The sequence below is a fragment of the Solea senegalensis genome, linkage group LG4 (assembly GCF_019176455.1).
Source record: "Solea senegalensis isolate Sse05_10M linkage group LG4, IFAPA_SoseM_1, whole genome shotgun sequence".
Classification (NCBI taxonomy): Eukaryota; Metazoa; Chordata; class Actinopteri; order Pleuronectiformes; family Soleidae; genus Solea; species Solea senegalensis.
Window position 1 is genome coordinate 6,038,526 of NC_058024.1, and position 13,004 is coordinate 6,051,529.

A 13,004-nucleotide genomic window follows, 5' to 3' on the forward strand; every position below is an offset into this window, starting at 1 on the left:
GTGGGTGAGTGGGTGTCTGTCTCTATATGTTGGCCCTGTTCAGGGTGTCCCCCGCCTTTCACCCTATGTCAGCTGGGATTGGTACGACCCTCATGTGGAGGATAAAGTGTCAATGGACGGAAGTCCTTATAGACTCTTTGTAGCTTGGACTCAGGGGGCAGATATTGACATTGAAGGCATGTCATCATCCCTTAGACTCCAAACACTAGAGGCAGTGATGGTGGTTGATGACATAAAAGATCAAAAATGATGTGGATCTGATGCTGTCATGGTGACGGGGATGCGGAGGACATGCATGCAGCAGCATGAAGGTAATAAAGCAGGAAGACTCAGATGAGTCGCTGCGTGGCTGGGCAGATGACAAACGCCTGATCACTCAATTAACCACGGCAATAAATGACAGCAAAAAACGCGTGAGAGAGGATAAAGACAGGATAAATATAAATACTGGAGCAACAGGAGCAAGCAAAGCAGGAGAGTCTTACACTAGGCCTTCATTATAGTGTCCAAAAAGTCAATATAAACACAGCGGAGGGACCTGAGAGCAGTGATGGAACACAGGAGCAAACTCCCAGTCATACTTAGATTTTATTACACAGGTTACTGAAAATGAACTCCTAATAGTGTGGTAAACATGTACTTCACTTAAAAACAGTAAGATTAATTGATGCTCCTTCATGCTCGTCAGTGTTGATAGACGGCTTTATGTCTAACTGGAGCTTTTGAGCTCAGACTCCGGACGTCCTTTTACAGCCACATCAAACTGAACCGACAGGTGAGTGTAGATGTTCGAGCGTAGATGTCGCGCAACATGACACAGGAGCGGTTTGAGTATTCAAATGGATGCCTGTGGGCCACATGTGGTCCCACCAGAAACTCTGTCTCTCAAAGATTCTTAGATAAATTCCTACAGTAGCACTGACCATGAATGCAGCACTCGGTTAAAGGAACTTTGAGATTTGAGAGATTTGTGGGTCGTGACATTATGTTATATTTATAAGAGAAACAAATGCTGTGGCTAATATTGTGCGCCTGTTGCACTTTGAGCTGCACTTGAGTCAAATATGACAAAAATTTAAAACAGTTACAGTTAATACTGTGCACTTTTTTATGCACTTTGAGGTGTGCGAAGGACAGGTATGACCAAAACTTGCTTATACCTCAGATTCTGTTGAGGTACATTTCTTTTTCATGCACCTTACGTACATTTGCGCTGGTTTGAAACTTGTCATCGCCTGCTGCTTACAGGCTGTGGAAAATGTCTGGCTTAGCTCAAATTCTCAGTTTGAAAATGTGGCCCAACTGAGTTTGTAATTGAATCGCCCGGCTTTATTCCAACGTGATAATTCAGTCATCATCTACAGTAAAAGCCCCATGTCTGCCTTTAACTCAGCGTAAATGCTATAAACAGCTGTTTACCTGCTTATCGCTTAATTATGACAACATTACATGCATTTTATTTAATAGTTGTTGATTACATTTTTGGACAGAGCCAGAGCGGCTGTTTCTTCCTGTCCCTAACATCACTATGCCCTTTAATATTATACAGTAAGTGAAAAAAATTACAAGATATATACATCTCCTGTTCAGTGCCTCAGTCTGTTGAGTGTGCAGTGGATTGATTCATGTAGTTTCACTGCGTCTCCCACAATATTCAAGCTAACACCTTTTTCACAGCTCTACAAACAACCACATATTGCACATTTGATGGGTATTTTATGTGCTTTTTGGGCTGTAAAGAGATGGCTCCATTACCTTTAATAGTTGGGGAGGGCACTGTGCTGGAACTGCAGCAGTATTCTGCTGTGTGTCTGCTTTTTACAGCGTATAAACCTTAATGGCATGTCACCCTGCAATTTTTCATGATGTGGTGGACAAGTCCTTTAAAATCACAGTGGTCAAAGGCATGAGGAGATCAAAGCCTGCGATAATCAAGAGATCTAAATGATGATAATCCGTCAATCTATCCCAGCAAGACAACACTTATCCCGGGTATGTTTGTCTTTCATGATCGGTGACCATGTCACCAGTGGCCAGATTCTTGCCGTATCTTGTTCGTATGCCTCCGACCAATCATCCTTCTTGACACTGCGTGAGTTCATAGGTCATCGGGAAGGCGGGGGAAAGAGTTGTCAATCGAAGCGTTATTAACGGCATTAACACAAACCCATTTCAAGATTAACGTTCTTTTTGGCCTCGCAAACTTTGTATTTTTTTCACATGCTGTTGCATGAAAATAGAAAGAATTCTAACATGCTAGATGTTCTTCGCATTGAAAATAGGCCTGGCTGGATTTGTGGAGTCTGATGCCGGCATCAGACATTTGACGGCAAAGACAAGTGCTCGAGTTAAAGAAGTCAAATCAGTTTGAAGTGATCCTCACCAGCCCGTTCTCACTCTGAGAGCATCCCTCGGCTTGGCCTTCCAGACGCACAGATTAACCTTCCGCGTCTGAAAGAGACGTATTTAGACACTCAGAGCAGCTGGCCTGAGTGTCCATCTACATTTTAACATCACTGTGAGCATCATGCTGGTACTAAGCACTCACTGATAAGGATTTATAATTTGTGATTTCAGGGTTTTTACTAAAATGCACATTTAGCGTTGGATGCTATTCATTGCCCTACTGTACACTAATAATATAATTAGTCTGTAAAAATATCAAATTGATGGCCCAAATTGTGGTGAATAGACAGCTTTGAATTCACGTAAATTCTGCCTTCATACACAAAATACAAAATCAAGAAGAAACAATGAATGCCCCCCAATTTTTTTTTAAAAGTTCAACGCTACGGAAAGGAGGGTCCCTCCCTTAGCCGTGAGTATTGCCCTCATAGAAAATCCCTTGATATTAGTAAAATAAAAGTCTGTTTGATTGTGAACCAACAGTGAATATCCACAAAGCCTAACCTGGATATGAATCCTAACCCTAACTTCATATCCTTCTATTTTACTGCTCATTGGAGTCAACTGAAAGCCCAGTGCGTCTCTCTCAGACGTGGAAGGATATCTAACACTAGTCTCTTCAGATCAGCAATACAAAAATAAAAAAAAATGTAGTCCCTATTTTTGTACTTCTTGTACAAGCAATATTCCAGAAACTTCCCAGCTGCTCTACAGGCAGTGAATTATGTTGTCAGAGAGCATTAACATTAATCCCCTTGCTCATATTTTTCTGTGACTCTGTTATTATCTGTTTGCCACCAATGACACACACACAAGACGTGAAGCCAGTCGTGCTGCAGGTACAGTGACTGTCACAGCTCCTGCTGCAAGTTCCCTGAGCGTTCCCTGTGTGTGTGTGTGTGTGTGTGTGTAATGTGTGTGCGTGTGGCGACTGCATATATACGTGTGCATATCATAAGAACATCACTCGGTGCTTTGTTAGCGTTTCCAGTGAGTTTGGCTTTAGTCCACCCACAGGCTTTTCTCTGCTCGTCTCAAAACAGGTGCACACACACACACACACACACGTTCTCGCACAGCATTCTTACTGAGGACACTCATCAATATATATATATAATGCATTTCCCAGCAGCCCCTTACCCTAACCCTTAACCATCACAACTGAATGTCAAACCCTATCCTAAACCCAGTTCTAACCCTCATCCCAAATCCAAGTCGTAAACCTCAAAGAGCCTTTGGTGACAGACAACCAAAATGTCCTCACCTTCCCAAAATGTCCTCACTCTCTATAGTTTGTTAGTTTTTGGTTCTCACTAAGACACCCAAACAACAACACACACATTCACAATAACAAGTATGGAGATGGATAAGCAAATATTAAATAAATTAAAGAGCGAGTGAATGAATGTAAAATATTTCAGCTCTTTTCTTTCATCTGACTGCACTCCACTCTCTCTTTCTCTCTCTCTCCCTCTCTCTGCACACACACACACACACACACATAGCATTTTTTTTCTTCTTCCATCCTTTAATCCCGAACTGCTTAAGGAAGTGAAGAGGAGAAATCCCTTTACAATGTCTGGGCTCAGCAGTGTTTGGTAACCACTTTCTATCTCATATTGTGGTCACAGGCAGAAGATCAGCCTTCCCCCAGAAGCCTAGAACCTTCTTTCCACTCTATGTGATATATTCGCCGACAGATGTCTAGGTTGTATTGTTAGAGGGAGAGAGAGAGAGAGAGAGTTTGTATTTTCAAAAATGTAGTGTCTATCAATTTTCTACAGCTTTACGGTGGCTGGAACCAATCCTCCCTGGACCAGTCCATCGCAGGGCCATCGTACAGAGACAAACAACCATTCACTCTCACATCTATGGTCAATTTAGTGTGAGTGGTCATAGAGTGTTCAGTTTGCCTAATTTGTGATAGGAAGCCTGAGAACCCGTGAAGAACCCATGCACACACTGGGAGAACATGCAAACTCCACACAGAAAGGCTCTCAGCCGAAATGTTACCCAAATTTGCAGTGAGGCAACAATTCTAGCCATTGTACCATCGCGTGACCACTATATTATGTCCATCCATTCATCCATTGTCTAACGTTTTATCCTCCACATGGGTCGAAATGTGGGTGTACACCCTGGACAGGTCACAAGTACCATCGCAGGGTCAAACACCCGTTCCACTCTCACACTCACACCTGCGGTCAGTTTAGAGTGTCCAGTTAATCTCAGCATGTTTCTGGACTGTGGGAGGAAACCGGAGAACTCGGAGCGCAAACCTCACACCTACTCTCGGTTGAACTGGGATCCAGACTAGTGACCTTGTATCATGTATCTGGTGAAATAAATAAATGTCTGTTACATTCAAGCCTATCTGCTCCATGTGACTCAGTATAACGGTGTTTAGATCTCGTGTCCCCCGGAAACATTATGCTAGTTTGCCGTCTGCAAAGAGGTTGGACAGAAAACACAAAGAAAACGTTCACTTCTCCCGCTCAAAAAAACACAGGACGTTCAGTGGTTTCATTTAATTGTATTATCTGTGTATAGTTATTTGTCTGACTGTGTGTTCCCTCATTTGTTGTTGCTCCTTTAGAGTCCTGACACAGTGAGTCAGGAAGATGCTCCTAAAAGGCACGAAGGGGCGATGGGGTGAAGACATGAATTTGACAGATGATTTAAAGAGACTGTGAGCGATGATTTATGTTGGTGGATTTGTGCTGAGATGAGTTTCCTCCCATGACTCCTGCCATCTCGCTCTTTCCTCTTTAGCCCCTTTCTCAAAGTATCTAATTTACCACCAAGCTCCCTTCGCTTTCAGACAAGGACATATCAGTTGTCAGCCAGTAGTCATTTCAAAGCCAGGAAAATCTCGGTTGTCAAATTCGTATATCGTTCTTTGTACTAATTATGTGTCACAAAAGCTGCAGGAGATTTCTCATCACTCAACAGGACTGCATGAAACTAGTACGCAGTACATACTGAGCTCTGTGTACAGTACTTGCCCTAAGATGAGGGGCATTTCCACCTTTTGCTGGAAAGGCTGCTGGATGTGAGCTGTTTATGTTAAAGGCCTGTGTTGTTGAAAGGTCAGGATCTTATTTACTGACACTAACCATTTAAGAAGAACCTTTCGGTCGTCAGAGGTGAAAGTCAGACCAAGAGTTTTGTGTCATGACGATAGTTAAGTGCCACAACTGTGTGTCTGGGTGTGTGTATGTGTACTTTGACTTGTATTTGTTACCTTTTTAGGACCTTTTCCAGCAAAAACACTGACCCTGTCAGGACCAGTAGAGCTCATGGAGACCAAAACCTGGTCCTAATGAGGCAGAAACAAATTTCTGAGGAACAGGGCTAAGAATTGAATTGTGGTTAGGTTAGGGTTAAGAATTTACTGGTTATTGTCAAGGTTAGGGATAACGACTTGGTTAGGCTGTCCAAATGAATGGGAGTCAAGGGGAGTTCTTAAAAAGATAGCTGCGCAAACACGTGTGTTTTTGTGTTCTTGTATGTGTATCTTTGGGAGGACCAAAAAACACCTATAAACCATCGGATGTGAGGACATTTTGTCCTCACAACTTAAACGATTACTGGCTACAGTAAGACCTGGTTTTAGATTTATTAGATAATTACGGTAATTAGATTTAGGTTAAGGTTAGGGTAAGGGGCTAGGGAATGCATTATGTCTATGGGTGTCCACACAAACAATGCAGTACCAGCATATGTGTGTGTGTGTGCAACTAAAATAGATGTGATTTGTTATGTGTAAATGAAAGGTAATTCTGAAATACAGTCCATCTACCCTACACACACGCAGTGCAGTGAATGGATGAGGATGCAACAGATGGATTGCTTCCTCATCCATTCACTGGTACTGTCCGTGTGTGGGTAGATTAACAAGACTGGAGAATGAAGTGAAAGCAGAGTCTGAGAACGGTGATTTGCGAGCGTTGGCTCTGTGAGCGTCAATTAGTGGGAGGAGAAGAAAATATGTGACTCACCAAAATACAGGACAGAGACTGAGACTGTAAACATTCACACACTGTGTGAATCACGGTGTTTAGGGTTGAGTCAATCACACGATTGTTTCCAGTGCAAGTGCACATCACAATTAATTACATTGCATGATGCATTTTGAGAGAAAAAATGACTTAATTGGGCCTATTTCTCTGTGACAGCGCTCATTATTATTAAATGAATCTGTTCAGCACTGGGTAAATTTGATAAATGCTGTTCAGTCAGTAAAACATATATTTTTTTCCATCCAAAAGTTATGTTTTGACGACCTACTATTACTTTCATACATTATTAAAATACATATAAGTGGACTGCAGTTATTAGGTGTCATGTCATGACTCTCTAAATCCTCGATTTCGATCAATATTCAATTCACTGTCGAGACTGTGACACCCATAGCAGTTATATATATAAATGTTATATTATTATATTTAATTTTCATCATATATTGGCAGCTCTGATTTCTAACGATCAGCATAAGCATAAAAAAACTAATATTGGTCAACCTCTAATCTCAAATCATTTGTGGTATTTTGGATAAAAAGTTTGACTTTTTGTTTGAATGGCTCGCCAATGCAATTGAAAACGGACTCGTATACAAGGTAGAAAGTTTTGTTCCACTGTGCAAATGCAGTATTAAAAATCCCTAATAAGTATAATAAGTAATAACTTTAATGGCTACAATTACAGCGATGATCATGTTCTGTGGAGAGGCTGAGACGAGCAGACGCACTTTATCACAGATTGTGTGTAATGACTGAGCTCCTTTTACTTATACGCACCAAAAGACACTAAATTAACGCTGATGTGAGTCACGGTAATTCACTGAGGAGTGCTGTGGTGAAGATGAATGCAGGGTTGGTGGGGGGGCGTTGGAGGATGAGTGAGTCTCTGGGGAGACTCAGATATCACCGCTCTGTAACTCTTCACCACTGCAGAGAGAGAGAGAGAGAGAGAGAGAGAGAGAGGGAGAGAGGGAGAGAGAGAGAGAGAGAGAGAGAGAGAGAGAGAGAGGTGGACTCGACCTTCCTCTCAGCCAAAGCACACGCAATAACTGTGACACGCATCACCACCACAACACCTTGCCTAGGTGTTGGCCCTAAGTAGGCGGTGAGTAATCTGTTGCCATGACGCCGCCCTGCACACTCCTGCCGTTGCCTCGGCAACGGTTCATTAGGAAAGTGATGTGAGAAAGCAGCGTGGAAGCGTTTCATCGCACGAACACAGATGTACACAGACACACTTCCAGCCCACTGATACACATCCATCCATCCATCCATCCATCGTCTAACGCTTTATTCTCCACATGAGGGTCACATGTCACTGGAGCCAATCCCAGCTGACACAGGGCAAAATGTGGGGCACACCCTGGACATGTCGCCAGTTCGTCACTCACGGGGCCAACACACAGAGACAACTATTCACTCCCACATTCGCACCTATCGTCAATTTAGAGTGTTGAATTAACATCTGCATTTGGACTGTGGGAGGAAACGGGAGAAACATGCAAACGCTCACTGAAACACAAGCATCAGAGATTAACGCTGCAACACCTGTCGAGACCCGGAAGTGAAATGGAAATGACTATGTTAATGCTATATTTACATTAAATTGTGATCTATACATGTGGCAGATAGCACAAACAAGCACTTCATGTCTGTAGACGAGAGACTATGTATAGATAACTTTTCCTATTGTATTTCAGCTTGTGCTGATTGTATGACAGACATTGCTGCAGCAACTAAAGACGTGCAAAAGAGAAGCTTAAATTCCCGTCTTTATTTTCTGATTCACAATTGACAACACAATTGCCATCACAGTAGAGAAGCAAACACAACATCTCCACCCTGGCTGTTGCTCTGGAGCAGGAACTCTAAGCTTAGGGATTGGCATGATTATTTGAATATCTGCTTGATTATGAATCAGTGTCAATCAGTTACTGTGACTCTTTTGCAATATGTTAAAAAACAACAACACAAATATTTTATCTAAATTTCTGCACCGATAAAAACGTTTTACAGAAGTGATAAGAAAATTATGAGGTTTCTCGAACGCAATCTTGAAGCAGCTCCTTAAAGCTCGACATGCTGTAGATAGTGCAGAGGTGATGAAATTTAGCAGGGTCTTTGAATGCATCTCGTTAGCACACACTGTGAAATCTGCATTGCTTTCACTAGCTCTCATGTGCTAGAGTTTAGAATAGTCAACTATCCGATGAACAATACCATCGAATATTCAAACACAATTTTCCCTTGAAACGTCACTCCCTACTTTTTAAAGGTTTCCCCTCCAAACATAGAGAAAACAACAACACACAATTTTCCTGGATTCCATCTGAGAAAAATTAAGTGAGATTTGAATCATGCTCTAAAATCATCCGCAGTGAAGCACATAAGGGATAATGCCTGTACTGACTGAAGCTGCACCAGCTCTGGATTCACTTATGAAATGTAAATAACATGACAGAAAATATGCTCAACGTAAATGCAACTCCCACTCTTATCACCTTTTTTTCTTAAATTTCACTAGGAAAATAAAGGATTCCTGTTTGCAACCTGAAGAACAAGAGAAACTAAGAACGTTCTGTACACAGGTTTTAAAACTGCAGTATGAAACTTTTAAATAGAAACAAATGTTTGTTACATTCAAACTACTGGTGTTTAGAAGGAAGTGATTTATGTCAAGACAGATGGAAGTATCATTGCTCTAGTGAAGCGGCAAACAGGTTTGGTTATGATTAAAACACAAAGAAGTGTCCATGGTAAGTTTTGCTCAAAAAAAAAGTAGTTTGACGGGCTGAATGTGTCTTGCTCCGCCCACCTCTGCGTCTCCAGTGCTTACACACAAACGCACCCTCGGTCAGGTGTGATAGTACTGGCTCTTCAAAGAGCCTGTTTTCAGATGAAGAGCGCAGCATACAAATAGTGTCACATCATTTCTGTTCATGAAGAGCAACAACAACAACAAGAGTCACTAGAAGTTACACACCGCAGCTTTAAATGAGACCTGGACGAAATTCAATCACCCACCACAACATAAAAAAACATGCATTTCAACAGTCATTTAATAGCCCCGTCAAGCAGAAGCATTATACAGTGATAGAAGGTGACACGTCAGCTCTGTCTGCTTCACAATATCCCTTTCTTATGCTTCAGCAGACAGACTGCTGTCGAATCCCTGCAAGTTTTCCAACTTTCTCTGCTCCTCTGTGCCCATCGAGAGGCCTGAGCCCAGAATAGCATCCATTCATGTATCCCAGATTTCCTCATTAAGGCAAAGCAAAACCTGCACCAGGGGGAAAAAGAGGGGACTGGGGCTGAGAAAGAGGAAGGATGAGAGGATAGTATTTCCTCTGCTTGGATGAAAGCAGAAACACAAAGACTATTTGTTTTGCATCAATAGAGTTCGCCTCAAGTCAAGCACGAACCACACGCACACATTAAAAGAGAGGATGTCCCAACAATGCACGGCAGATACTCATCTTCTTGGACAATAAGACAGTCCGGTTGGTTGAAAACACGGTGGAAAGCCCAAGTGGGAGGGGCGTGCGTCCACATTTCTAAACCGATACACAATCTGCATGACAGTAAAAGCATTCATCAGTCGTCGCAGCGTGATTGAGACGCAGTGGTGAGGACGAGGGAGAGAATGAGGAGGGGAGGGAAGAAGGTGGAGAGGAGGCCATTTGTGAGCTCTGAAAAAGAGTCGTCAGCTCTGAATCAATACTCGGTTAAGGACATGTGGAGTCTGTCGAGGCAGCCACTTGAGCTGGAGACGCCGTTCATCAATCACTGGTAATATATGCAACAACCCGGAGAGAAATGTCCCTACCTGGTACATGTAGCTGTTAAAGTGGGTCCCATTCAGAAGGTGGATCTTCACTGTTGGGTTCATGGTGGAGGATAAACATATCAGATCCCTCAAACAGACCCCCCATATAAAAGGAGATACGGAGGAAGGACGAGGTACAGGAGGATGAGCAGTGATGGGAGGGTGTTTTAAGTTTGCTCTGAGAGTCCTGAGTGTAAGCAGGAGCTGGACCAGATCCCTGTGCCGCTCCTTCTTCCCTGACGGGACAACAGCACTCTGACAGTCAGGCTGCTTTAACTACAGCCCGGGTCGAGAGACAGCAGAGAAGAGGAGAAGAGGGGATGAGGAGAGAGAGAGAGTGAGAGGGAACAGAGCTGAAAAGAGGGGGGGGAGCTAGTTTGAGCTGAACATGAATGATTTTGCTCAGAGACAAAAGCAGAATGAGACACATATGATGAGGATGGAGGAGGAAGTGGTTGAGGGAGGGAGGAAGGGCATGTTTTAGGGACGGACTGCTCGGGGCTCTGGCCACCTGTTCTCTGTTGCTCACAACACACACACACACACACACACACACGCACACAGACAGTTAAGTTTGAGTACAGTGAGGGGAGTTTTTAAGTCACATTTGGAACTAATGCCAAGAATTACCATGAAATTAAATGCTCTATTCCCTCTTAATAAAAACCCCAGTCACTGCTGAGTCAACGCAAATTCACGAGACATTTTCCCCCGATGTGACATTGTGCGATGCTGATTTTTTTTCTTCTTCTATTTATATAAATGGCAGCCTGTTTCAGTCCTCTGCTCTCAGCAGGATTCCACAGAGACCGAAACCCACTCTGCTGATTTTACATGATCATGTTGTTAGTCATCCAAAAGATGAATAGCTATTAATCTTTTATGACACTTTTATGACTTGACTACATTGCATTAAATGTATATACCTATATAAGCCAGGGCTGGGCATTATATTAATATTTCATCAATACTATAACAAGAAACAGGACACCATCTTAGATTTTGGATATCGTCATATCATGATATCACATATGTGATGTACTTTAAAGGCTGTTGCGGTAATGATATTAAGGCATTTATTCAAATATTATTATATTAAATTATGATTTAAAGTACGCGGAACCAACATAACATTATGTACGGCTAGAATGCAGAGTGGGGATGAGCCGAGGGATGTGATACTCAGTATTGGTATCGCTAAAAATGCAAATAAATATGAGCAACAGCATTTTAGCTGAGTCATGTTGTGGGTTGTTGATTTCTTCTTTATGGGAGAAGAGTAGTTGTCACGCAGTGTGGGAATTATATCTTTGAAATAGCTTGAGATGGCGAACACTAAAGGTCTAAAATGACTGTAGTGGACTGATATCGGTAAAAAGGCGCTTTTGTGTCATCCATAGACATGACATGGATGTTTGTGCTTGTCCAGTCTTGATGACCACTCAGACTCAGTTTTTTTTACCACTGTTTTGCCATTCACCCATTCATACCAATTCACTTCACACACACATTCATACAGAGCATCTGTGTGCGGCACTAATTGTGTCACACATCTATTAAACCCATTAACACGCTGCTAGCACAGCCATCAGATGCAATTTGGGGTTAAGTGCCTTGCCTATAGGGACACATTGGCATGTACAGTAGAGGAGCTGGGGATCAAACCCACATCCTTCCGATTGAAAGACGATCCATGGAACGCACAAGCCTGTGTCCAGCTTTCACAAGATAAAGCACATGTCTTCCATGACTCTTTAAGATCTTTTTCGGGTTAGGGTGAAACTTGCTATACAAATCTGGGAAATGAGCAAAGTGTCTAACAAAGGGTAATATCAAGGTGCGTCATGGGAAATGTAGGCTCAAGGCTTTGTTGGATCCTGGCCCTTACTGAGAGCTGAAAGTCCAGATATACCTCTTTCTTGTCTTTCTCTTTTTTTATTGTCTCTTATAGATAATAAAAGTTCAGAATGAATTAGTTCACGTAAGATTGACATTGTGCATGTGCTTGTTTCTTTGTCTTTCAGCCTTTACAGTGTCTGTATTTTCTAAATACACCACAGAGAACACACATTATACATCATTATACATCCATATACCCAAGAAGTTCTCTGCTTCCCGTTTTAAACAGAAACATGCTCATTCAACTCATTCAGCTAAATGCATTGAGAGTGACAGTGCGTCACTGTACCAAACGATAGAGTGAAACAGGTTCCCGTCTAAGGGTCTACTATCTCACACCTGGTTGTCACGGAAACAGGGTTCATAGGAAAGAGAAGAGGAATCAGTGAGGCAGACTGCACTCATGAATCCATCCTTTAGTGCTGACTTCCACCGTAGAGGCACAGCAATACACTGCAGACTGGATTATCTTAGTCAGGAGCCAAAAACACCAGTCACTGCCACCGTATGGGTTAGTGGTGACGTAGAGACCCCTACTGGCAGCATGAGGCACCAGGTCACAACAAATGATTCATACATGTGCTGGTAACTTCTCATCTTTGACATCACAGAGAGAAACACATAGACGGCTGAAGATGCCTTTGTCCCACTGCACATCAGCATTACCGACAGAAACGTAAGAAACCCGACACGTTTGAAAGCGTATTTTCTGCACATGAATTCACAGACTTTTTCCCTTTTCAAATCTGACAGCCTCCAACAGTTTCCTCTCACTCTCTTTCTTGTTCTCTCTACCTAAGTCTGTGCCTCCTAACTGCACTTGATTGCTTCTTTCACACTCTATCCACTCT

At 42.4% G+C, this 13,004-nt stretch overlaps 1 protein-coding gene across 6 annotated transcripts in view; it reads right to left on the bottom strand.

Moving 5' to 3' along the window:
- Nucleotides 1-13,004, bottom strand: part of ppfia4 (PTPRF interacting protein alpha 4) — a 72,286-nt gene that overhangs the window by 26,266 nt on the left and 33,016 nt on the right. The window contains exon 1 of one of the 6 annotated variants that reach the window (XM_044023245.1): nt 10,255-10,513. The exons of the other annotated variants lie outside the window; for them this stretch is intronic. Within the exon in view, the coding sequence (XP_043879180.1) occupies nt 10,255-10,317 (63 nt within the window). The 5' untranslated portion in view covers nt 10,318-10,513. Of the gene's footprint in view, nt 1-10,254; nt 10,514-13,004 lie in introns of those variants that run through there. 6 annotated transcript variants of the gene reach the window in all.